We start from the raw sequence: 26,409 nt of genomic DNA on the forward strand, positions 1-26,409 counted from the left end.
CTCTGTACTGTTATTGTTTTTACCTGTACTACCTCAATGCACTCTGTACTGACTCAATGTAACTGCACTGTGCAATGAACTGACCTGTACGATCGGGATGCAAGACAAGTTTTTCACTGTACCTCGGTACAAGTGACAATAATAAACCAATACCAATACCCAGTTGATCTATATCCTGCTGCCACCTTAGACAACCTTTTTCACTGTTCACTATACCAACCGCTTTGGTGTCATCTGCACTCTTATCATCTTGTTTCATCAAAGATGCTCCAAACAATCCAACTAATTTCCAGCTGTCGGGTTGTGTTCTTGAGCTGCAGCAGAAAACAGTTAATGCCAAGGTTCTGGTCCATAGGAAGTTTTGATTAATCACCCGTAACATGAACTGTTTCTCTCTCCACAAACAATGCACAAAGCGCTGGAGGAGCTCAGCGGGTCAAGCAGCATCTGTGGAGGAAAACGGACAGTCGACATTTCGGGTCGAGACCTTTCATCTGGACTCTTTGGACTCTCAGCCGAGATGAAGGTTCTCGACCCCAAACGTCGACTGTCCATTTTCCTCCACAGATGCTGCCTGACCCGCTGAGTTCCTCCGGCACTTTGTGTGTTGCTCCAGAATCCAGCATCTGCAACCTCTTGTCATACAGCACTGAAACAGGCCCTTCGGCCCAACTGGTCCATGCCGACCAAGATGCCCTATCCAAGGTAGCCCCATTTACCAGCATTTGGCCCATAACCTTCTAAACCTTCCCAATCCATGTACCTGTCCAACTGTCTTTTAAAAGTTGTTACTATACCTGCCTCAACCACTTCCATGTGATTCCACATGGAAGCCACCCTTTGCGTAAAAAAAGTTGTCCCTCAACTTCCTATTAAATCTTCCCCTTCTCAGTGTAGCGGTTGCCGTAACGCTATTACAGCGCCAGTGACCCGGGTTCAATTCCGGCCGCTGTCTGTAAGGAGTTTGTACGTTCTCCCCGTGTCTGCGTGGGTTTCCTCCGGGTGCTCCGGTTTCCTCCCACATCCCAAAGGCGTACGGGTTAGGAAGTTGTGGGCACGCTATGTTGGCGCCGGAAGCGTGGCGACACTTGCGGGCTGCCCCCAGAACACTCGACGCAAAAGGTGCATTTCACTGTGTGTTTCGATGTACATGCGACTAATAAAGAAATCTTCTCTTAAACCTATGTTGTCTAGTTCTTGATTCCCCAGCCCCGGGAAATAAACTGTGTGCATTCACCTTATCTCTGCCCCTCATGATTTTATACACCTCGCAGACTCCTGCGCTCCAAGGAATAAAGTCCTAGCCTGTCCGACCTCTCCCTGCAATTCAGTCCCTCAAGTCCTGGAAACATCCTTGTAAATCTTTTCTGCACCCTCTCCAGTTTAATAACGCCTTTCCTTCAGCAGGATGACCAAAACTGAACACAATACTCCAGGTGCGGCCTCACCATGTCCAATGTCTCCCTCTCCCTGCAGATGCTGCACGACTTGCTGGGCATTCAGTCAACCCCAGAGAACCAGCAGGTTGGCGCCGTAACGACCTCCGGCCGACAGGTGGCGCGGCGGGCGGGCTCCAGCCCTACCACCTCCGCCTCACCAGAGGGCGCTGCAGGCGAACTATCGCCCTGCCGGGCCCACCCACCCCCCGCTCGGCGGTGGACGTCACTACCGCCTCGGCCTGTGTTTACGGAAGCGCGGGTGACGTGTCGGAGGCGCGGGGGTTGGTGGGTGTGAGGGCGGGCGGGCGGGCAGGCCGGGGGGCGGCTGCGCGCCGCGGGGGTTGGTGGGTGTGAGGGCGGGGGCTGCGTGCCGCGGCCTGGAGGTGGGAGTCGGCCTGGGACCGGGGGCGGAGGGGCAGGACCACCGCGGCCGCCGCCGCTGCACTCAGGCCGGGGGGAAGATGTCCACCTCGTCGCCCGAGGCGGTGAAGAAGCTGCTGGAGAACATGCAGAGCGACCTGCGGAGCCTGTCGCTGGAGTGTCGCAAGAAGTTCCCCCCCGTCAAAGAGGTGAGGGGGCGGGGGGGCAGCAGAGAGGGAGGCAGGTCCCTGCACTGACTGGGGAGGGGAGGGGAGGGGGAGGGGGAGCTCTGCGCGGGCGGGGGGGGGGGTCGGAGGAGGAGTAAGGGATCTCCTCCCCCCCCCCTCCCTCCCTCCCTCCCTCCCTCCTCCCTCCCTCCCTCCCTCCCTCCCTCCCTCCCTCCCTCCCTCCCTCCCTCCTCCTCCCCCCCTCCCTCCCTCCCTCCTCCTCCCCCCCTCCCTCCCTCCCTCCCCCCCCTCCCTCCCTCCTCCTCCCCCCCTCCCTCCCTCCTCCTCCCCCCCTCCCTCCTCCTCCCCCCCTCCCTCCCTCCTCCTCCTCCCCCCCTCCCTCCTCCTCCCCCCCCTCCCTCCCTCCCTCCCTCCTCCCTCCCTCCCTCCTCCTCCCCCTCCCTCCCTCCTCCCCCCCCTCCCTCCCTCCTCCCCCCCTCCCTCCCTCCCTCCTCCCCCTCCCTCCCTCCCTCCCTCCTCCCCCTCCCTCCCTCCCTCCTCCCCCTCCCTCCCTCCTCCCCCTCCCTCCCTCCCTCCTCCCCTCCCTCCCTCCCTCCTCCCCCTCCCTCCCTCCCTCCTCCTCCCCCTCCCTCCCTCCCTCCTCCCCCCCGCCCTCCCTCCCCCCTCCCTCCCTCCCTCCCTCCTCCTCCCCTCCCTCCCTCCCTCCTCCTCCCCTCCCTCCCTCCCTCCCTCCCTCCTCCTCCCCTCCCTCCCTCCTCCTCCCCCTCCCTCCCTCCTCCTCCCCTCCCTCCCTCCTCCTCCTCCTCCCCCTCCCTCCCTCCCTCCTCCTCCCCCTCCCTCCCTCCTCCTCCCCCTCCCTCCCTCCCTCCTCCCCCTCCCTCCCTCCCTCCTCCCCCTCCCTCCCTCCCTCCTCCCCCTCCCTCCCTCCCTCCTCCCCCTCCCTCCCTCCCTCCTCCTCCCCCTCCATCCCTCCCTCCTCCTCCCCCTCCCTCCCTCCTCCCCCCCTCCCTCCTCCTCTCCCTCCCTCCCTCCTCCTCCCCCTCCCTCCTCCTCCCCCTCCCTCCTCCTCCCCCTCCCTCCCTCCTCCTCCTCCCCTCCCTCCCTCCTCCTCCCCCTCCCTCCCTCCTCCTCCCCCTCCCTCCCTCCTCCTCCCCCCCCTCCCTCCCTCCTCCTCCCCTCCCTCCCTCCCTCCTCCTCCCCCCCTCCCTCCCTCCTCCCCCCCTCCCTCCCTCCCTCCCCCCCTCCCTCCCTCCCCCCCTCCCTCCCTCCTCCTCCCCCCCTCCCTCCCTCCTCCGCCCCCCCTCCCTCCCTCCTCCTCCCCCCCTCCCTCCCTCCTCCTCCCCCCTCCCTCCCTCCTCCTCCCCCCCTCCCTCCCTCCTCCTCCCCCCCCCTCCTCCTCCCCCCCCTCCCTCCTCCTCCTCCCCCCCCTCCCTCCCTCCTCCTCCCCCCCCTCCCTCCTCCTCCCCCCCCCTCCCTCCTCCCCCCCCCTCCCTCCCTCCCCCCCCCTCCCTCCCTCCCCCCCCTCCCTCCCTCCCCCCCTCCCTCCCCCCTCCCTCCCTCCCTCCCTCCCTCCTCCCCCCTCCCTCCCTCCCTCCTCCTCCCCCCTCCCTCCCTCCCTCCTCCTCCCCCCTCCCTCCTCCTCCCCCTCCCTCCTCCTCCCCCCTCCCTCCTCCTCCCCCCTCCCTCCTCCTCCCCCCTCCCTCCTCCTCCCCCCTCCCTCCTCCTCCCCCCCTCTCCCTCCTCCCCCCCCCGTCCCTCCTCCTCCCCCCCCTTCCCTCCTCCTCCCCCCCGTCCCTTCCCTCCTCCCCCCTCTCCCTCCTCCTCCCCCCCCTCTCCCTCCTCCTCCCCCCCTCTCCCTCCTCCTCCCCCCCTCCCTCCTCCTCCTCCCCCCCCTCCTCCTCCTCCCCCCCCTCCCTCCCTCCTCCTCCCCCCCTCCCTCCCTCCCTCCTCCCCCTCCCTCCCTCCCTCCTCCCCCTCCCTCCCTCCCTCCTCCTCCCCCCCTCCCTCCTCCTCCCCCTCCCTCCCTCCTCCTCCTCCCCCCTCCCTCCTCCTCCTCCCCCCCTCCCTCCTCCTCCTCCCCCCCTCCCTCCTCCTCCCCCCCTCCCTTCCTCCTCCTCCCCTCCCTTCCTCCTCCTCCACCCCTCCCTCCCTCCTCCTCCCCCCCTCCCTCCCTCCCTCCTCCCCCCCTCCCTCCCTCCCTCCTCCCCCCCCCTCCCTCCTCCCCCCCCCTCCCTCCCTCCTCCTCCCCCCCTCCTCCCTCCTCCTCCCCCTCCCTCCCTCCTCCTCCCCCTCCCTCCTCCTCCTCCCCCCTCCCTCCCTCCTCCTCCCCCCTCCCTCCCTCCTCCTCCCCCCTCCCTCCCTCCTCCTCCCCCCTCCCTCCCTCCTCCTCCCCCCCCTCCTCCCTCCTCCTCCCCCTCCCTCCCTCCTCCTCCCCCCTCCCTCCTCCTCCCCCCTCCCTCCCTCCTCCTCCCCCTCCCTCCCTCCTCCTCCCCTCCCTCCCTCCCCCCCTCCCTCCCTCCCTCCCTCCTCCTCCCCTCCCTCCCTCCTCCTCCCCTCCCTCCCTCCCTCCTCCTCCCCTCCCTCCTCCTCCCCTCCCTCCCTCCTCCTCCTCCCCTCCCTCCCTCCGCCTCCTCTCCCTCCCACCCTCCTCCTCCCCCTCCCTCCCTCCTCCTCCCTCCCTCCCTCCCTCCTCCTCACCCCCTCCCTCCCTCCTCCTCCCCCCCTCCCTCCCTCCTCCTCCCTCCCTCCCTCCTCCCTCCTCCCTCCTCCCTCCCTCCCTCCCTCCTCCTCCTCCCCCTCCCTCCCTCCTCCTCCCCTCCCTCCCTCCCTCCTCCCTCCTCCCCTCCCTCCCTCCTCCCTCCTCCCCTCCCTCCCCTCCTCCCTCCTCCCTCCTCCTCCCCCCTCCCTCCCTCCTCCTCCTCCCCTCCCTCCTCCTCCTCCTGCCCTCCCTCCCTCCCTCCTCCTCCCCTCCCTCCCTCCTCCTCCCCTCCCTCCCTCCCTCCTCCTCCCCTCCCTCCCTCCTCCTCCCCTCCCTCCCTCCCCCCTCCTCCCCTCCCTCCCTCTCTCCTCCCTCCCTCCCTCCCTCCTCCTCCTCCCTCCCTCCCCCGCTCCTCCTCCTCTCTCCATCCTCCTCCTCCTCCTCTCCCTCCCTCCCTCCGTCCCTCCCTCCTCCTCCTCCTCTCCTCCCTCCTCCTCCCTCCTCCTCCTCCCTCCCTCCTCCTCCCTCCCTCCTCCTCCCTCCTCCTCCCTCCCTCCCTCCTCCTCCCTCCTCCCTCCTCCCTCCCTCCTCCTCCCTCCTCCTCCCCTCCCTCCCTCCTCCTCCTCCTCCCTCCTCCCCCCTCCCTCCCTCCTCCTCCCCTCCCTCCCCTCCCTCCCTCCCTCCTCCCCTCCCCCCCTCCCTCCTCCTCCCCCTCCCCCCTCCCTCCCTCCTCCCCCTCCCCCCTCCCTCCCTCCCTCCCCCCTCCCTCCCTCCTCCTCCCCCCCTCCCTCCCTCCTCCTCCTCCTCCCCCCCTCCCCCCCCCTCCTCCTCCTCCTCCCCCCCCCCCCCCCTCCTCCTCCTCCTCCCCTCCCCCCCCCTCCTCCTCCTCCCCTCCCCCCCCCTCCTCCTCCTCCCCCCCTCCCCCCCCCCTCCTCCTCCTCCCCCCCTCCCCCCCTCCTCCTCCTCCCCCCCTCCCCCCCTCCTCCTCCTCCCCCCCTCCCCCCCTCCTCCTCCTCCCCCCCTCCCCCCCTCCTCCTCCTCCCCCCCTCCCCCCTCCTCCTCCTCCCCCCCTCCTCCCTCCCTCCCCCCTCCTCCCCCTCCCTCCCCCCCTCCCCCCCTCCCCCCCCCCTCCCCCCCTCCCCCCCCCTCCCCTCCTCCCCTCCTCCCCCCCTCCTCCTCCTCCCCTCCTCCCCCCTCCTCCTCCTCCCCTCCTCCCCCTCCTCCTCCCCCCCCCCTCCTCCTTCCCCCTCCTCCTCCCCCCCCCTCGCCCCCCTCCCCCCCTCCCCCCCTCCCCACCCTCCCCCCTCCCCCCCTCCCCCCCCTCCCCCCCTCCCCCCCCTCCCCCCCCTCCCCCCCCCCCCCCCCCTCCCCCCCCCCCCTCCCCCCCCTCCCCCCCCCCTCCCCCCCTCACCCCCCCTCACCCCCCCCTCACCCCCCCCTCACCCCCCCCTCACCCCCCCCCTCACCCCCCCCCTCACCCCCCCCCTCACACCCCCCCCTCACCCCCCCCCCTCACCCCCCCTCCTCACCCTCCCCCTCACCCCCCCTCCTCACCCCCCCCCTCACCCCTCCTCACCCCTCCTCACCCCTCCTCACCCCCCCTTCCCCCCCTTCCCCCCTCCCTTCCCCCCTCCCTTCCCCCCCTCCCTTCCCCCCCTCCCTTCCCCCCCTCCCTTCCCCCCCTCCCTTCCCCCCCCCCCTTCCCCCCCTTTCCCCCCCCTTTCCCCCCCCCTTTCCCCCCCCCTTTCCCCCCCCCTTTCCCCCCCTCCTCCCCCCCCTCCTCCCCCCCCTCCTCCCCCCTCCTCCCTCCCTTCCCCCCCTCCTCCTCCCTCCCCTTCCCCCCCTCCTCCCTCCCCTTCCCCCCCTCCTCCTCCCTCCCCTTCCCCCCCTCCTCCTCCTCCCTCCCCCCTCCTCCTCCCTCCCCCTCCTCCTCCCTCCCCTCCTCCTCCTCCCTCCCTCCCCCCTCCTCCTCCGCCCTTCCCCCCCTCCTCCTCCCCTTCCCCCCCTCCTCCTCCCTCCCCTTCCCCCCCTCCTCCTCCCTCCCCTTCCCCCCCTCCTCCTCCCTCCCCTTCCCCCCCCTCCTCCTCCCTCCCCTTCCCCCCCTCCTCCTCCCTCCCCTTCCCCCCTCCTCCTCCCTCCCCTTCCCCCCTCCTCCTCCCTCCCCTTCCCCCCTCCTCCTCCCCTCCCCTTCCCCCCTCCCCTCCTCCTCCCTCCCCTTCCCCCCCCCTCCTCCTCCCTCCCCTTCCCCCCTCCTCCTCCCTCCCCTTCCCCCCCTCCTCCTCCCTCCCCTTCCCCCCCTCCTCCTCCCTCCCCTTCCCCCCTCCTCCTCCCTCCCCTTCCCCCCCTCCTCCTCCCTCCCCTTCCCCCCCTCCTCCTCCCTCCCCTTCCCCCCCTCCTCCTCCCTCCCCTTCCCCCCCTCCTCCTCCCTCCCCCCCCCTGCATCAGAGGGAGGGCTCCCTCCACCAGTGACCGGCTGCACACTGTAAACCTTTCATTGGGGAGGGGAGTGGGTGTACAAGGCTGTGCCGTGTCCATGAGCAGCAAACTCTGCCAGAAGGTTTGAGCAGCATCTGTGGGGTGCGGGTCAGGTGGGTGGATGTGAGGAATCGTCCTTTCAGTACTGTCCTCTGGAAGACCAATCTGGCTTCACGGGAGCACAATCAGAAGAAACACTGTCAGTCAGTACTGTGGTCATTCCAATAGGAACAATGAAAACACCAGCTCTTTACTGCATATATCATACCAATTGCCTTTCATAAATCCTGCGTGCTGGGGTGTTTCAGCAGACTGTTTGCTGCTCCAGGTTCCAACATCTTCAGTTTGTGTGACTGCTGTATCCATAACATGCTGTCACACAGATGGATCTAAGATGGTCTTTTCTGTGCCCTAGGTGGATCTAGATGTAATCTGAGGGCCCTCCAATTTTTTTTCATTCCAGATTACAGCATCTCCTGTCTCTCGTGCCTTTGGATCTAAGACACATTGGAGTTTCACTCTCACCCCACAGTAAAGTCATTCCCCTCACCCTAGTGTGGCTCCTGCCACCTTTGCTCCAAGCTGTGTGAAAGTCAAAACAATTACATCACCACTGTGAATTGCTCCTTTCAGTGTTTGTGAATGTGTCTGAGCTGTGAAGCATCCTCTGCTATCCAGACTTTCTCAGAATCAATACAAAGGAAATCTGCTACATTTCCAAGTGGTTGTATTCTATTCAAGTTACTTGTTCAGCTTCCCTCAGGACCTCTCTACCCAGCTAGTTGTTGAAGGGTGCATACTACAAACCAATAACGTGTCAGTTGCACGATTGCTTGATTCATAAGTAGTTCAGAAGGTTTGAAATGGCACTTGATATAATTGGAATAATTTATTATTTTGAAGATGTTCATCAGTGGAACAAACACTGACACGCTTTAGATGATTGGCTGAGTTGTATTCTTGAGAAGGAAGAATTACATGGCTGGAGTTTCACTTTATTAATATTCAGTGTCAGAGTAATGTGATATTAGCACATTACAACCTGCAGAACAGAATATTTCATCTTTTTCATTATTAGTAAAATATGCAAGGGTTGTTATTAAAATGTCTGAAGGTCTAGCAAGCTGCCCAGCACACAGGATTTATGAAAGGCAATTTGTATGATATAAGGCAGTAAAGGGCTGGTGTCTTCATTGTTCCCGTTGGGATGACCACAGTATTGATTGACAGTGTTTCATTTGATCATGCTCCTATGAAGCCAGATTGGTCTTCCAGAGGCTGGCACTGAAAGGATGGGTTAAATGACCTCTATCTTTCCTGCAGCAATTCAGTGATTCTAGTAGAGACATTGCATAAATATAAGATGTAAATGAGTGGCCAGAGTCCATCTCTCAATTAATCTGTAGTTTATATGGCAAGCATTTCATTGACAATCTTTGGATCATGAAATAACAATCAAAATTAAGGAATCATTGTGACTGAACTGTTGGTATCTTCATGATTTCAGCATTTCTGATGTTTCAGCAGTGCCCGAGCTTTAATTTAGTGCTTTGTTTGCTGTGTGCACTTTGTTTTGACCAGAGGTCACGAAGGAGGCTATAAAACTGTTGTGCTTTTATTACTTGTTCATAGTTGGGATCTGTGGCAAGGCTGGCATTTCTTGCCCATCCCTCATTGCCCTTGAACTGAATGGCTTCTGAGGCCATTCCAGGGGACATCAGGGAGTCAACAGCACTGTGGGTCTGGAGTCACAAATAGACCAGATTGGGTAAAGGTGGCAGATTTTCTTTCCTTAATGCAAGTAAAAACAGAAAATACTGGAAATGCAGAACAGGTCAGACAGCAGCATAGTCCTGAAACATTGACTATCTTTTTGTTTCCAGATGCTGTCTGACTTTTTAAATACCTACTGACGTGTGTACGCCTAATTAACCACTTCTTCAACCTGCCTTGCCAGTTACACTGGTTACCTCCCCTCTATCTTTCAATCCAGGATGTCGACTCCAGATTCCAGCATCTGCAGTCTCTCTGCTGCCAGTTTCAATGACTTGTGCACCCACACACACAGGTCCCTCTGCTCCTGCACCCCTTTAACAACAGCATCCTTTATTCCTTATTACTTCTCATTTTAATTACAAAAATGTACCAGCTTGCATTTCTCTGTATTAAACCATATCTGCCACCTGTCTGCCCTTTTATGTAGTCTGCTTTAATTAGGAGCTGCTAATTCAGAAGTAAGTCATCCTCAGAATGTTGATGTGGATTATCTGCAGTTGCTACATAATGAGGTGGTGCTTCCAGTCCCCAACTGTTGGCTCTCAGCTATTTTCAGGAAGGGATGTAAGTTGATCCTGTGACTGCATATTTCTTTATAAGATTGTAGAAGTATTTTTCTGAACTGTAAGGATGTTACCCTCCAGGTTAGCAACTAAGGAAAATCCTCCTTCAGAGACACACAAGATTCTGCAGATGCTGGAATCTGAGGCAACACACACAAAAAGTGCTGGAGGAACTCAGCAGGTCAGTCAGCAACTATGGAGGGACATAAACAGTCAATGTTTTGGGTTGAGACCATCAGGACCGGAAAGGAAGAGGGCAGAAGCCAGAAGAAAAAGGTCAGGGGAGGGGGGAAAGAGTACACGCAGGCAGGTCTTGGGTGAGTCCAGGTGAGAGGGAGAAGGTAGAAAATCTTGAAAGTTGGATGGCTATCTGTGCCTTCATAGAGAGAGTGGAGTTGCTCACCAATTTATTATCAATGAAATTAAACCTATCTCTTCCTTTGGGTAGTTCATCAGGACCAAAAAAAATCCAACATTCTTGTGAATCCTTATTGAGATAGAGAATGTTTCTTTAATGCTTGTTAACTTGCTCTTGAAATGTAATCTTTACGTGGGCAGAAAGCCAAAACCTTCAACCATATGCAAGCAGCAGCTGAGCTGGATGTCTGTGCTTAGAGTCTCTTGGTGCCCAGGGAAAATATGTTGGTTTCTGTTTACATTACCAGATATTTCATTTCTCTCCTTCTGAGTAAGTCCCAATGTAAACATGCCCTTCTTTCTCCAAAACTATTTAAACGAGTAATCCTAACCCTGTGTTTCCAGCAATTAGGCAGGTAACTACATTGCTTAGTCCCCAGGAAGCATGAGAAAATATGTGGAATTATCCAAATTATCTTGCACATTTTCAAGGACCACAGGCTTGCCTGAAGTGTGGTTGAAGCAGGGTTCATTATCACCTTCAATGCACCAGGACAGACCATGGTTGAATGAAGAAAATGTGGTACAATACCAAACAGCAGTGATCCCTGTCCTCCTGTGGGCTTCTGAGATCTGGCTCTCCCTCGGAAGACATTGGAATGATACCACCAAAGTTGCCGCTGCAAAATCCTCAGAATGCACTTGAAGATAAACAAACCAAGGTCAGTGTTAGCTCATAGGCCAACGTTTCTAGCATTGAGGACCGTCAGTTGATTCTGTTGGGCAGTCTCTGTCCATTGCATATCTAGCACCAAACTCCTGAAATTGGCACTCTCTTCCAAGCTCAGTCGAGGAAAAAGGTTACCAGGCAGTCAGGGGAAAAGTTTCAAGGATGTATTTAAGGCTTCCTTGGAAAGATGCAACATCCCCACTTGACTCGTGGGAATCCCTGACCTAAGACTGCTCAAAGTGAAGGAGTGTTCAAGATAAACTGTGAGTCCATCTGTTGGGAGCACACGGCAGCGTAAATGGCCGAAGGAACACACCACCTCGCAGGCATTCCCTGCCTCGCCTTTGGACGTCTGTGGAACCCACGTTGACATCCTTCATCTCAGAACCAAAGTGGAAGCAGGTCATCCTCAATCCAAAGTGGCTGAAGAAGTGCTTTTTCTTGGTGTTTTTTTTTTCATTTTTAGATTCATAGAGTTATACAGCACAGAAACAGGCCGTTCGGCCCAACTGGTCCATGTCGACCAAGATGCCTCATCCCAAGCTAGTCCTATTTGCCAGCATTTGGCCCATAACCTTCTAAATGTTTCCTATCCTTGTACAACTGTCTTTTAAAACTTGTTATTGTACCTGCCTCAACCACTTCCTCTGGAAGCTCATTCCACATACGTTTTTGAAAGAATGAATCAAGTATGGCAACAAATCTTGGTACTAATGAAAAATATTGGGTTAGCCACTGGCCTAATTGGTATAAGGATAACCAAGGAGTGGACTTTTTAAATTTATTTCTATCAGGAACAGACTTTCATAGACACACTCCTGGAGATTAAGTGCGGCAACAATCTCAAAGGAAGCTTCTCTGATTGTGGTCACTTAGTTGAGTTTTAAGCCTGTACAAGGATGTGGTGAGAGTGACTCCTTGGAGCTGTATGTTTTTAAAGGAAAACAGATGTTATGCTTGTGACTAATGAAAACCCAGGAAGACAGCACTCTAGGTAGGAATGCTGTGAGGAGGAGGTTGCTCTCCTCAACCTGCAGCCATTCCAGACTGCTGCAGTAGGAAAAAGGCAGGTCTCCATCCTTTGTTTGCATTGATATCTATTTGATGGGTGAATGTATTCTTTTTTAATTAATGCATTGTAAAGTTCAAAGCATTTAATTTGCCAGCAAAACATTGTGTTTTCCCCCAGCAATCTGCCAAATCAAACATTGACTCTCATAAAACCTTCAAGTTATGGTTTATTTTCTTCAAAAAACTGTAATTATGGAGTTACCCCAGTGACCAATATTTAGTTCCGGAAGTATCCTGTCTGTGATGACAGCGGGTCTGAACACTACATTTTCTTCTTGAGTGCAGGAAAGAAAAATCAGCCAATGTTGCAGCTGATTACAGCAGTTGGATGAAAATAGGATTTAGTGTGACTTAACCTCCTGTGAATAGTTTGTCAATGTTCTGGTTCAGCTCGTAATGATGAATTGCATTTGGCTGAGTAGTGGTGTATGACCAGGCCCTATTCCCCAGTCTTCAAGTTTGTTTTTAAAACCTTTAATACCTTTAACATAGTAATAAGGCCATTACCAAGCAAAATTGGACTCTGAGTCACTTGAGGCAATAATAGAAGAGATAACTAAAAAGCGAGATAGTTTTGAAGATGTGTGAGAAGGACACAGTGAATCCTACAGCTTGTGCTACAGAGCTGAAGGCAGAACTAACACTGATCAAAATGATAGATGTGCGAATGACTCCATTTGAAGTTTTCAGTGAGTGCAAAGGGGGTAGTTTTGGGTTGATGAAGTAGGGAGAATGGCAGAAATTTGGAGGGGAAGACTTCTATGAAACCTATGGCACAGCAACTTAAACATTCAGAGTATAATAAAAGGTGAGAGCTAAGGTGAAAGCCACTAGATCTGGTTCATGTTACCGTGGCAGCAGCATCACATATAGTCCTGGAGAATAGATGTGGATGGCCTGACTAGACCTGAGAAAGTGATGAGATTATTGAAAAATTAGGTGACTGTACCCAGGAGAATTTGTGTGCTAAACCACATTTTTCAGATTTCACAAAATTATTCGAGCTTTTTTTCCCACTGGAAGCTTGAAGGCTTAAATATTGGAAGATTGCTAGTGTTAGACATTTTACAGCAGACTATTTTTGAACGATGCAAAAGCATATTAAAATGCCTCAAAACAAGCTTAACAGCAGTTTTTGCTGTGAATACTATTGATATCCTGGTTTTAAACTCAAACCATTATAGGTTTGGAAAAACATGGATGTTATCTTTGAGTATCACCTTTCAAAATATAGCCAATGAAATATCTTTGAAGTGCAGTTGCTGCAAGGGTAGGAATTGTGACATTCAATGTATGCAGAGCAGGTTCCACAAACAGCAGTGTGATAATGATCAGATAATAAGTTTCATCAAGATAAGCATTAGCTAGGAACATTGCAGCTCATTTCCTCCTTTGAAATTGTGCATGGGATTGTTTTGTCCACCTGAGAGCACAACATCAGGAGAACAAATAGAAGCAAGAGTAGGCCAATTGACCCCTTGTGCTTTCTCTGCCACTCAAGATTAAGTCTGATCTTTTACATATGCATCACTTTCCTGCACTAACCTCATAATCACCCATTTTCCTTTATATCTAAAAATTTGTCAATCTCTGTCCTAAATATACTGAATCTCCACCACCTTCCTGAGTAATTCCAAAGCTTCAGTATAGATTGGATGAAGAAATTGCTTCTCAAACGTTTTGAATGGCTAACCCCTTATTTTGAGACTGATCCCAGGTTCTAGACTCCCAGCCAGGGGAATTACCATCCTTGTGAGCTCTTTAAAACATTTTGTACATTTCAATGAGATCATTCTTCCTGACTCGAGCATACGTAGGCATTGTCTACTTAATTTCTCCGCGAACAATGAACGTTATCCCTTGAATCAATCTGGTGTACCTTTGCTGCATTCCCTCCATTGCGTTGTTTTTACTGGGATAGGGCGACTAGAGCTGTATACAATATTCCTGATGCCACCTTACCCAGGGCCCCATGCAATAGGATTAAGATGTCTCCTTTTGTAATAACAGCCAGCAGACCAATTGCCTTCCCATTTTTGTTTGTAATTGCATGTTAATATTAAGTGATGTTCAGGGACACCTGGGTCCATTTGCACATCAGCACTTTTCAGTCCCTCATCATTCTAAAAATAATACTCTGCCTTTCTATTTTTTTTTACCAAAATAGATGACCTCACTTTTTTCCACATTATATTCCATCTGTCATATCCTTACCTATTCACTTAACTGGTCTTTATCCCCTCTGAAGCCTCTGCACCCTTTTCACATCCCATACTGCTGCCTCACTCTGTCTCATCAGCAAATTTGGATATTAAACACTTGATCCCCACATCCATTCCCTCCGTGGAAGTACATTGACTAATGGACGTCATATAGTCTTGCTGTCACTCAGCTCCAATGTCCCAGGTGCTCTTGATTTCCTTCTATATCCCAAAGATGTTCTGATTGGTAAGTTAATTGGCTGTTATAAATTTTGGAAAATGACAACAAATATATCAACTCTCTCCATAGCCGCCACTTTCAAAATCCCAGGATGCAGGTATTGGATATTGGGGATTTATAGCCTTTAAGTTTCATTAATGTCTCCAGCACTACTACTTGTATGCCAGTTTCTTTGAGCTCCTTGTCGACCGTAAACCTGTAGCTTCTTATCTTTTCTGGAAGGTTATCTGCGTCTTCTGTGAAGGTAGAAAATATATTTGTTTAATGTCTCTGCCATTAATCCCCAATATAACTTCTGCTGCCTCAGTCTATAAGGGGCCCACATTGACTTGTGCTTTTTAACTTTATATATGAAATCTTTTTGTTTTGCTGAACTATTCTTATTTTTCTAACAAATGCCTTGATCTTCCTTTGCTGAATTCATTTTCCCAACTCTCTTGCTTTTTTTTGGGGCAATGTGATCAGATACTATCTTGAACTTTTGTTGATAGCTATAGCTGTACCACTTTTATTGTTGTTATTTATATCTTCAAAGAAATATATTTGAAGTGTACACTGTAATAATTCTTTAAATGTTACCCATTATTTAATTCCCAACCTTGGTCACTTCACAGCCATGTCTCTGAATTGGCTATTAGATGTTGGCCATTTATTTCTTTTTGTGGCCTTAAGTTGCCTTTCTTGTTACCAATGCTATGTACATTCAGTTGAAGAGCCTATAGTGTTGTCTTTAACATTTTTTTGTCTGACTCTAATTGGTGTACTTGTTTGTAAGTGTATATTCTCTATCCTTTCCTGGCAGACTCTGATTATGATTCCTCATTTTACTACACTTTACCCTGGCCTGCCCTTTCCCTCTAACTTCCTAAATATTTCCTGTCCCCTGCCCTCCCAACACACATGCACACAGACACACTACTTGGTTTGAAGCTTTATCTATAGCTCTGTAGCCTGATTTGACATGAAGCCTCATCAGAACAATTCCCTCTTTCCCCATTATCAGTGGCCCATGAATTGAAACCTATTTCTCCCACACTAACCTTTGACCCACTGTCTCTCAATACTGCATTGAAGTGTTAGCCTGAGTTTTGTGCTCAAGCCTCTAAAGCCGGACTTGAACCCTCAACTTTCTGAATCAGGTCTGAATGTTTTCAGCTGAAGCACAGCTCAAATCAGTTGTGATCCAAATAGAAGTTGGAGCAAAATTATGTGAACTGTCTCAATTGCTGACTCTGTTTGCTTTGAATGATTTGAAGTTATGTGAGTATGTGAAATTGCTGGAGAAAAGCATAACTGAATCTGTAACAGCTTACAGCTACTTATTAAGATTTTGGATCAATTATTTTGGAGAAAACATTTAGTTTAAATGATGGGCATCATTAAGATATTTTATAAGTTTAATCAGTGTAATGGTTTGTATTTTGTTCATGGTGGATGGATGATTATCAGTTAGCTGGAAACTCTAATTGTACACTTCCTTTACTGCTGAGTGTGAAACCTCACAGGCATTATTGTGGAGCCCTTCCTGCACAATTGGCTTTTTTGACTAAACTGCCATTAATCATGTGATAAGCTTGTTTGTCCTTTATTCAGTAAGTGCGATCACATACTGATCCCACAACACTGGAATAAGAGCAGATGAACTGTCAGTGTAGTTCATGCAATAAATTTACGCACAAAGTAAAAATGAATGCTCTCATGATGACTGGATGTGCTGCCCAATTTCACTGTTTACTGTATATTGCTGTTCATCAGGCACTAAAGAAAAAAACAGTTTATTCAGTCCAATGTATCAGCAGTTGTCTGATGGGGACTTTGCATTCCTACACTGTTCCACTGTTTAGCCATTTTTATTTATATTCATTTCTGGGTGCTGATTTTCTCTTTGGTAAATGGTGAAATGCATACATTCTCAAAGGTTTTGAAATTTGCCTATTAAATAAAATCTCTTCATCGCCAAGTTTTATGCAGTAGATATGTTTAATTGCTGTTTTATTAAAACAAATTCCAGTATGTGTTAGGGCATGAACTAACATTCTAAATGAGATTCTAATAGTCCAAGGATTCATTGGTAGGTTGCAATGATCTTTCTCGGTAAAGTGTCCGATCCCTCAATCAAATTCTTATTGATTGTCTGCACTGGACTTCCAAAATTTGCCTGAGGTAGAAATGACAGAAGGATCCACCTGTGGGGGTACTCCATATCATAGTAGACTGTTCTTTTTTTTACCCATTCTGTTTTGAAATTCTGCATGACTTCACCTTTCCTTGCAGCCTCCTCCAGCCTTCTAAAATCTCAGCTGCCCACTTTTTTTTGTGCAGCCCATAATTTATCATTGGTCAATTGACAGCCCTGCCTTCCATCAACAAGCCCCAAGCCCAGTGTGAATTGCCAGTGCAGATATTGCCAACTACCCAGAACTGGAATTCCCTCTTCTATCTAACTCTCTTTCCTCCTTTTAAGTTGGTCTTTAAAGCCTACCTCTGACCAAGCTTCTGTTATCTGTGCCAATGTCTTCATATGTGGCTTGGTATTAAACTTTGATCATCATCCTGTGAAATATCTCCAATGTTTTACAAGGTGCTATATAATTGGCAGTTGATGTTGCTCCTAAAGTGAGTGCTTGGCATTAAAACTGAATGAAAAATAGTCAAAAAATGCTGGGTTTTTTTCTAATTAGGATGTATTTCACTTTTGCCTATTTTGCCTATGTGCGAGATGTCAGATTGGTAGGAGGAGGAAAAAAGCCATCATGGCCTTTTACTTTCCTTCAAGTATTTTTAATAGCAGATTGAGCAATGAGTAAAGTTTCATAGTACAATGCTCCCACACTAACCCTAAACTTTTATTGAGTATTATATACAATCATGATAAACTTTTCAACAGATGCTACAAATGTATTTATTATGAAAAGATCTCCATGTGGATTAGGAACTGCGTGCAGGAGTACTTATTGCCAATAGAAATTTGCCGGAGCTGTTTCTTCAGATTCTTGAACCATTTGTCATTAATTTGCAAGACTTTCCTCCGGCCATTGAGGAAGGGCTACAAAAGGGAGGAGAAACATCAGGAAAGGAAACACGAGCAAGTGTTTCAGTAGTCCAAATAGACAGTGTGCTGTAAAAAAATGATCTATATTCAAAACCATTTTATAGTCTACTGAAGGAAATGTAAATGTAGGCAAGTTTTCACCATTTCTGAATCTTTGCGGGGGGGGGAGGGGGGGAGGGAGAGGGGAGGAATATCTTGTTTCTGTTTCGCTTCCTTTTCTACCCAAGCTATTATCAAATGCAAAGACAATGTGATAACATGCATCGTTTGACTTTCGATGATAGGTTTGGTGAACTACTGTTCTTCTCTCTGATAATCATCTATCGCTTAATCTCCACACGTAAATCTGATTCTGGGATCAGATATTCCAGCATTTGCTGGTGACAGCACCACTTCAGACTTCGTGCATACAAGCCATAAGTGATTCATCTAAAATAGGAATCCCAGAAAACATTGTCAATAGTAAGCTTAGTGATTGAGGCACCCTCGCTCATCCCTGCATCGGCACCAGCTACTGCTGGCTATTAGTACTTTAAGTTGTTGGGCAGCCATCTTCAAGAAATATTTACAAACATCTCGAATTTCAATATAACAGTTCTGATGAAGGGTTCTGGACTGAAATGTCGACACTGTTTATATATACATGCACACCCATGCACACCCACCCACACCCCAAACTAGGACCAGAGGCAATGAAAAGCTATTGTTTTTTACTTATTACTTTGGAAAGCCAATCTTTGTAGAGTATGCACAGATTACAGTGGGTTTAATGCCATTTACAGAAATACTCATTGTGCCTCAATGTTATCCCTGGAAAGTGGCACTCAAGGACAGAAAACAGCAATCCTGGTTGTGATGTTGAGCTCATTATGAGATAATTGTTTCATTTCCTCATTTCTAGCATGAAATGTCTGCTGGGGTGTAACCACATTTTGAGAAAGTGAAATAAACCACATTTTGAGAGTGAAATATCGCATGCAACACTGAAGGCGGGGCTGTCTGACAAGTACGAGGAAATCACATAGAGCATGATTGGAAAGAGAAAGTGGGACAATAATGTGTGCTTAAGTTGAATAATGTTGGACTTATTGTCCAGTAATCTATCAAAATCAAAGTTAATCCATGTGATGGCAATCCTTTTATCTGCTGACATACTGGATATTATTTTCAAATCAATTTGAGATTTTAAATTTGTACTGGATATTATTTTTCTTGTCAGATCTACGAGGATTGGAAATGGCAAGTTTTGTTTGCTCAGGTAGAAATGGATATCTTTCCGTAATTGACATTACCCATATGTTGCATTTTACATAAATTTGTATCCTAGGAGCAAGCAGCAAGTCTGCATTTTCTTTTTCACAGCTGCATGCACTGGTACTCAAATATGCATGTCATTCTTTGTATCAACAGAATTCAGTTGACATGTGTGTGTGGCTAAACCTGCAGCAAGGACATAGTTAAACCTTTGTTAAAGGGGGTCAGGTTTCTGTTCCGTACAGCTCATTTTATGACCTTCATATATAAAAATTGGCCACACTTAACATCTCAGCATGCTCTGAGGATCCAAGGGGGCTCTATAATGAACTTTTAAAAACAGGTTGTGGACTGAAAGAAATGGTGAAAAGGGTTGAAAAGTAGCAACCTTGGCTTCACCAAGCCTGGATTAATTCCCAAAAATCTTTAGATGAATGAAGCCCATTCGTCAGCCCTTCTAAATAGTGATTAACCCCAAACCTCTCCCGTAAAATCTCCATGTTAATTGTGAAACATCAGACAGAATGGCATCTCCTTAAGGACAACAGACTGGTTCTCTAAATCAACCAATTCCTGGATTCGTAATAAAGGGGATGAAGATGGTGCAATGAGAGGTAGGGTGTGTGCAGTAAGACATGTAGAATCACCAGCTGTACTTTATGAGGGGCAATTTAATTGTAAGTCAGTGACCTAATGAAATTGAACAAAGACTCATGTAAGATTGGCATTGGTTTGTTATTGTCATTTGTACTGAGGTACAGTGAAAAACTTGTCTCACATACCGATCGTACAGGTCAATTCATTACATAGTGCAGTTACATTGAGTTAGTACAGAGTGCATTGAGGTAGTACAGGTAAAAACAATAACAGTACAGAGTAAAGTGTCACAGCTACAGAGAGTGCAGTGCAACAAGGTGCAAAGTCACAACAAGGTTTATCATGAGGTCAGAGTCTATCTCATTGTTTTAAGGGAACTGTTAAATAGTCTTATCACAGTAGGATAGAAGCTGTCCTTGAGCCTGGTGTGGTACGTGCCCTTAGGCTCTTGTATCTTCTACCTGATGGAAGAGGAGAGAAGAGAGAATGACCTGGGTGGGTGGGGTCTTTGATTATGCTTGCTGCTTCGCCAAGGCAGCGAGAGGTAAAGACAGAGATTGACACGTAGGCTAGATGACATAATTCAAGATGAATTCATCTGTTCTCTGGAGTCCTGATGGGCACAAATTTCAGGCTTTGGCTCAGAGTGAGTGAGGGAGATTGGGTAGTGGAATTAAGTTCATAATTTAGAGTGAGATGATTTCAGTAGTTATACTGTCAGCTATTACATTAAGTTATTGTAATTGCTCAACTCAAGTAAGTTAGATCCTCACAGAATAAGAAATTCTGGCTTGTCATTATCTATTCAATGGATAGTGGTCATTGGCTGCTGTCTTGAAACCAATGGATTATTTGATCCTGCCTATTGCAAGGCAGGCTTCATGAAGTTCTTGTCTTTCAAACACAAACTCTTGAATTATTTGCATCATAGAAGAACATAGAATACAATAGAATTCTATTCCATAGAATGCAGGTTTTGCAATAACTAATATCTAAAATCTCCTTTAACTTGTGTTTTACCAGCTTTCATAATTGAATGAGATCCATCTTTACCTCATAACCCAGTTACTGAAAGAAATTGCAGTATAATGCATGAATTTACTTCTGATTCAATAGTACTTTCAATGCATTACTTTGTGAAATGCTGTGATTGTGGTGCAATAAACACAGCGGCCATTTGCTGCCAGCAAAGACATCCAAATGATCATGAAACAGTTGAACAGCCAGTGCCACCATAAATAAACTGAGGAAAGGACAGCACTCTGTTGTTCATGTAGCACCATGGGATCTTAAACTACTTGAATTCAGGCAGTTAGAACTTCTGCTTAATGTCATACAGCATAGATAGTATTGTGGATAATTCTCCCTTCTCTTTTTTGCACTGATGTGTCAGCCTGGTTTTGGGCACCCAAGCCCATTGCCTTCTGACCTAGAACCTCGTGTGTTATTAACTGAGGCAAGCTGGTAATGATTGGCATGTCTCGGTCAGTAACTACTTTTGATGGTGCTTTTGAGATCTTCAGTTGCTACTTTGTCTGTATAAAAAAAATTGTTTGAGGTTTATGATGGTACAACAGTTGTTATTTGAGAGCCAAAAGTTTGCTCACTGTGATTGCAGCAAACTTGCATTTGCTGCATGAGTTCCAGTGAAGGACATCCATGCATTTCTGTATCTTGCGAGTTTCTTGAAGTCAGTTGGAAGTGCATGAGTATAAAGCTTACGAACTGTAATTGACAATCATCTGTTCTTAAATTTTACCTACTGAGCACAAGACAGACAGACACTTGGCCTGCTATAATGGCTTCTGTGGTGTCATCTCACAGCACTCGGGAACTATTGAAGTACCTTTTGCATGTAATTGTTGCAATGTGAGAAAAACAGTAGCCAATTTGTGCACAGTAATCCTGTGCAAACAGCAACGGGATAATGCTCTGATAATATGTTTTAGTGAAATTGATTGAGGGAAAAATATTGGCCAGGGCACAAGGGATATTTCCTCTGCTTTTCTGCAAGGTAAAGACAAAACCCAACCCATAAAGATGGTGTTTCTCTTACAATTTTCCTTTCAAGGAGAAGCTGTGCTTTGCACCTTATCCTGCTTGTTTTGTCCTGCTTTGGGGCAGTGATGTCATCATCAGAGAAACTATGAAAGTGGTGCAATGTTCAGATCTATGGCTATTGGGGTGATCTGAGAGGGTTCCTGACATTCTTGTCCCAAACTTAACTGAAAGAAATAAACAACATCTGCAGTTCTGTTCACCACACTATCGGAAGGATGTACTTGCTCTGGAGAGTGTGCTGAGGAGATTCACCAGGACATTGCTCAGATTGGAGGAGTTTAGTTATTGGGAGAGATTGGATGTGTGAGGTTTATCTTCCCTGGAGCAAAGGAGGCTGAGGGGTGTCCTGATAAAGGTATATAAAATGCGGATATCAAAAACTAAAGGTGAGAGGAAGGAGTCTGAAAGGGTATTTGAGGGAAAAGTTTTTTTTAAACATGTTCATATCTGGAACTCGCTGCAGAGGAGGTGGTGGAATCAGATATGATCCCTACGTTTAAGAGACATTTCAATGGGCACTGGAATACAAGGCATAGAAGGTATGAAAGTAATGCAGGCAAATGGGATTAGTGTAGATGGGCAAAAGGTTAGCATGGACATAATGGGCCAAAGGGCCCGTTTTTGTGCTGTATGACTCTGACATCCGATTTCTCTTAAATGTAGGATTGGCATTATAACCAGGTACGCTAGGGACTTGACAGAACAAGGTCTTGGCCCAATGGTAAGGAGATCCAAGATGACTGGAAACTGGGCTATGTTGCTGTAGACAGAATGAACACGTGCATGCACGCACACACATACGGTCCTTTCATTTCTCTCCTATTTCTCGGGGGTTAAGTGGCATCCTCCTGTTCGTCCTCTTGCTTTCAGAAAATGGTACTTTCTTCAACATGAGTGCAGGTCATCTGATTTCTGCAGCTGCCTTGATGGTGAATAGCACATTCTAAGGTCAGAGTCTGAACCGAGATAAATTTAGCTCACCAAGCATCTGCTAGGCATCACTGCATTTGGATTGTTTCTGAATGTATCAGTAAGTTATGAGAGCGAAACTTTCCCAATTGTCTGGCTTGTGTCAGGATCCATTTTGAAGAATGAGAACTCAGTTTATAGTGTCCAATACTGTTTCATGCAAGGACTGTTGGAACAGAATGTTACATATATAGGCCATATCCCTTCTTTATGAAATCAAGGTTTGCTTTATCTTGCTGTACAATTTGATAATTGTAGTCACATTCACGTTTTATTTCAGTAAGCATTATTATAAAACAGGAAATAGATTGTCCACGTGTGTTATTGATGTTAACCCTTTGGAACAAAAGCTGACAGTGTAGCGGTGGCTACCGCGGAATGAACACAAGACGCGAGTCGTAGAGTTTCAGAACAGAACTGGTTTATTTTCCTGCCTTGCGCGGGCCTTTTAAGAGAGACTGTTCCCGCCCAATGCAACTGGCAATGACGTATATGCTACGTCATCAAGTCTTTCCCGCATGTGGGTTCTCCCCGTTGCTCGGGGAAGACGAAGGCCCGACGCCATCTTGGGCCTCGCCGCTCCGACGCCGTGCGACCTGACTGCCAAGCCGGTTCGCTTGCCCAGACGGTGAGTTGCTACACAACCCCCACCCCCCCCCTCCCTCCCCCCCCCCCCCCCCCCCCCCCCAGAACCGGCGATACAGTCCCCAAGGTCCGTGGGCTGTGCCAGCCGCCGCTTAGGGGGTCGGCCTCTGCGTCACGGCGTTGAAACCTTGACCGGTTGTTGCAGATCTAAATGGGCCGGTTTGAGGCAGTCCGTCGTGAACACCTGTTCTCTGCCCCCAACGTCCAAAATAAAGGTGGATCCATTATTCCTGATGACTCGGAACGGTCCCTCATATGGTCGTTGCAATGGCGCCTGAGGTGTGCCCCTGCGAACGAAAACAAACTTACAGTCTTGTAGTTCTTTGGGCTGACAGGATGGGGCTTGACCATGCCGCGAGGTGGGGATCGGGGCCAAATTGCCGAGCTTCTCACGCAGTCTTTGTAGACTGCTGGGGGTTGTTCCCCTTGGTCTCGAAGGGCAGGTATGAAATCCCCTGGGACAACTAGGGGCGCCCCGTACACAAGCTCAGCTGACGAAGCGCGGAGGTCTTCTTTGGGGGCAGTGCATATGCCGAGCAGGACCCAAGGCAGTTCGTCAACCCAGTTAGGACCCTTCAGGCGGGCCATCAAGGCTGATTTCAGATGGCGGTGAAAACGTTCCACTAACCCGTTTGATTGAGGGTGGTAGGCCATGGTGGTGTGCAGCTGCGTCCCCAGCATGTTCGCTAATGCAGACCAGAGGCTGGAGGTAAATTGTGTGCCTCTGTCTGAAGTGATGTGAGCTGGAACACCAAAACGTGAGATCCAAGTTGTGAGCAGCGCCTGGGCACAGGAATCAGTCGTGATGTCAGATAGAGGGGTTGCCTCTGGCCACCTCGTGAACCGGTCCACGATGGTAAGGAGGTACCGAGCCCCTCTTGAAACCGGCAGAGGGCCTACGAGGTCGACGTGGATGTGGTCGAACCTTCTCCTGGTAGGCTCGAATTGCTGTGGCAGAACCTCGGTGTGTCGTTGGATTTTCGATGTCTGGCAGTGCTGACAATTCCTGGCCCACTCTCTGACCTGTTTGCGCAGGCCATGCCAGATGAACTTGCTGGCGACCAGCCGGACAGTGGATCTGATGGACGGGTGCGCTAACCCATGTATCGAATCGAAAACGCGTTTCCACCAGGCTGCTGGAACTATAAGGCGGGGTTGACCTGCTGCGATGTTGCAAAGGAGGGTCTGCTGACCAGGACCAACCAAGAAATCTTGGAGCTGCAGGCCCGAATTTGCGGTTTTGTAGCTGGGTAGTTTGTCGTCGGCTTGCTGTACGGCAGCCAGGGCCTTGTAGTCGATACCCAGGGACAAGCTGTGGATGGTTGGTCTGGAAAGTGCGTCAGCAACGACATTGTCCTTCCCAGAGACACGTTGGACATCCGTTGTGAATTCGGAAATATAGGACAAATGTCTCTGCTGATGAGCTGACCAGGGATCAGAGGCTTTGGAGAAGGTGAAGGACAAAGGCTTATGGTCGGTGAAGGCGGTGAAAGGCCTGTCTTCCAAAAAGTACCGGAAATGCCAGGCCACCAGGTACAGCGCTAGAAGTTCCTGATCAAAAGCGCTGTATTTCAGTTCGGGTGGTGGAAGGTGCCTGCTGAAAAATGCTAAGGGTTGCCAACTGCCTTCGATTAGTTGTTCCAGTACCCCACCAACCGCGGTGTTGGATGCGTCCACCGTGAGGGCGGTTGGGATGTCTGTCCTAGGGTGTACAAGCATCGTGGCGTTTGCTAGGGCGTCCTTGGCCTTAATGAAGGCAGCCGCAGCCTCGTCGTTCTAGGCGATGTCCTTGCCCTTACCGGCCATCAGCACAAACAAAGGGTGCAGGATACGGGCTGCTGCAGGGATGAACCAATGGTAAAAGTTGATCATCCCCAGGAATTCCTGTAGGCCTTTGACCGTGCTGGGGCGGGCAAAATGGCGGATAGAGTCCACCTTGGCAGGTAGGGGTGTTGCTTCGTCGCTGGTGATTCTGTGGCCGAGGAAATAGAGTCAAACCCGAATTGGCACTTGGCCGGGTTGATTGTGAGGCCGAAATCACGGAGACGGGAATACAGCTGGCGGAGGTGGGAAAGGTGTTCTTGGCCGTCACGGCTGGTGATTAGTATGTCATCTAAGTAAATGAACACGAAGTCCAGGTCTTGGCCTACCGCGTCCATCAGCCGCTGGAAGGTCTGCGTGGCGTTCTTAAGGCCGAATGGCATTTGGAGGAATTCGAAAAGGCCGAATGGGGTGATAATTGCAGTTTTGGGGACGTCATCCGGATGGACCGGGATTTGGTGGTATCCCCGAACAAGGTCCACTTTGGAAAAGATGCGGGCCCCATGTAGGTTCGCTGCGAAGTCCTGAATGTGAGGGATGAGATAGCGGTCTAGGGTGGTGGCGTCATTCAGCCTGCGGTAGTCGCCGCAGGGCGTCCACCCGCTGGTGGCTTTGGGGACCGTGTGCAGGGGGGAGGCCCAGGGGCTGTCTGACCTGCGAACAATCCCCAGCTCCTCCATGCAACGGAACTCTTCCTTCGCCAGGTGGAGCTTGTCTGGAGGTAGGCGTTGAGCTCGGGCATGAAGTGGTGGCCCTGTCGTAATGATGTGGTGTTGGACCCCGTGTTTGGGCATAGAATTAGTAAACTGAGGTGCCAAAACTGATGGGAATTCGGCTAGGAGCTTGGTGAACTCGTTGCCGGACAGGAAAATGGAGTCCAAGCACGGGGCTGGTAGGCTGGTTTCTCCCAGGGGGTAGGTCTGGAAGGTTGTGGAGTGGACTAGCCGTTTCCCTCGCAGGTCGACTAACAGGTTGTGGGCCCGAAGGAAATCGGCTCCTAGGAGTGGTTGGGTGATGGTGGCAAGGGTGAAGGTCCAGGTGAAACGGCTGCCGCTGAATTGTAACTGAAGTGTACGGGTACCGAAAGTCCGTATTGTTGTGCCATTTGCGGCATTGAGTACCGGACCTTGTTGCCTGTTACGAGTGTCGCGGCCAGTCAGGGGCAAAGTACTGACCTCTGCTCCAGTATCGACGAGGAAACACCACCCGGATTGCTTGTCCCGAACGAATAGGAGGCTTTGTCGGTGGCCAGCTGCTGTAGCTGTTAGTGGCGGCTGGCGCTGGCGTTTCCCTGACCTGCAGGATGGGCAGCATCAACGGGCCTCCGCGCCGCACCTCTGATGGTAGAAACACAGTTGGTTGGCAGTGTCGTTGTCTGTGTTTCTGGGGTGTGGTCCCCCGGTTGCTGGGACTGGGTTCAGGCGGGTGTTGGCTCGCGGTCCTGGCAATTTGGCCGAGGGACGAACCGCGCTCGAGTTTGACCTTCCACAGGACGTCTGCCTGGGCAGCCACCTCATGAGGGTTGCTGAAATCAGCGTCGGCCAAAAGCAGGTGAATGTCATCTTGTAGTCATTCGAGGAAGGCCTGTTCGAACATTAGGCAGGGCTTGTGCCCCTCGGCCAATGCCAGCATCTCATTCATTAGCGCGGATGGGGATCTGTCCCCCAGGTCATCAAGATGAAGGAGGTGGGTGGCGCGCTCACGATGGGAGAGGCCGAAAGTCCGAATCAGAAGGTCTTTGAAAGGCGGGTACTTATGTTCCTCTGGAGGGGACTGGATGAAGTCACTGGCCTGGGCGGCTGTCTCCTGGTCCAGAGAGCTGACCACGTGGTAGTACTTTGTGCAGTTGGAGGTGATCCGCCGAAGGTGGAATTGCGCTTCGGCCTGGTGAAACCAGATGCTGGGACAAAG

General features: G+C 50.9%; 1 protein-coding gene across 1 annotated transcript in view; it reads left to right on the forward strand.

Moving 5' to 3' along the window:
* Positions 1-1,801: 1,801 nt before the first annotated feature.
* The window catches only part of mon2 (MON2 homolog, regulator of endosome-to-Golgi trafficking), a 110,491-nt gene continuing 85,883 nt past the window's right edge, over positions 1,802-26,409 (forward strand). Inside the window, 1 exon segment of the mRNA XM_052030315.1 lies at positions 1,802-2,008. Coding sequence (XP_051886275.1) covers positions 1,901-2,008 — 108 coding nt within the window. The 5' untranslated portion in view covers positions 1,802-1,900.

This window comes from Pristis pectinata, chromosome 15, assembly GCF_009764475.1.
Source record: "Pristis pectinata isolate sPriPec2 chromosome 15, sPriPec2.1.pri, whole genome shotgun sequence".
NCBI classification, from domain to species: Eukaryota; Metazoa; Chordata; class Chondrichthyes; order Rhinopristiformes; family Pristidae; genus Pristis; species Pristis pectinata.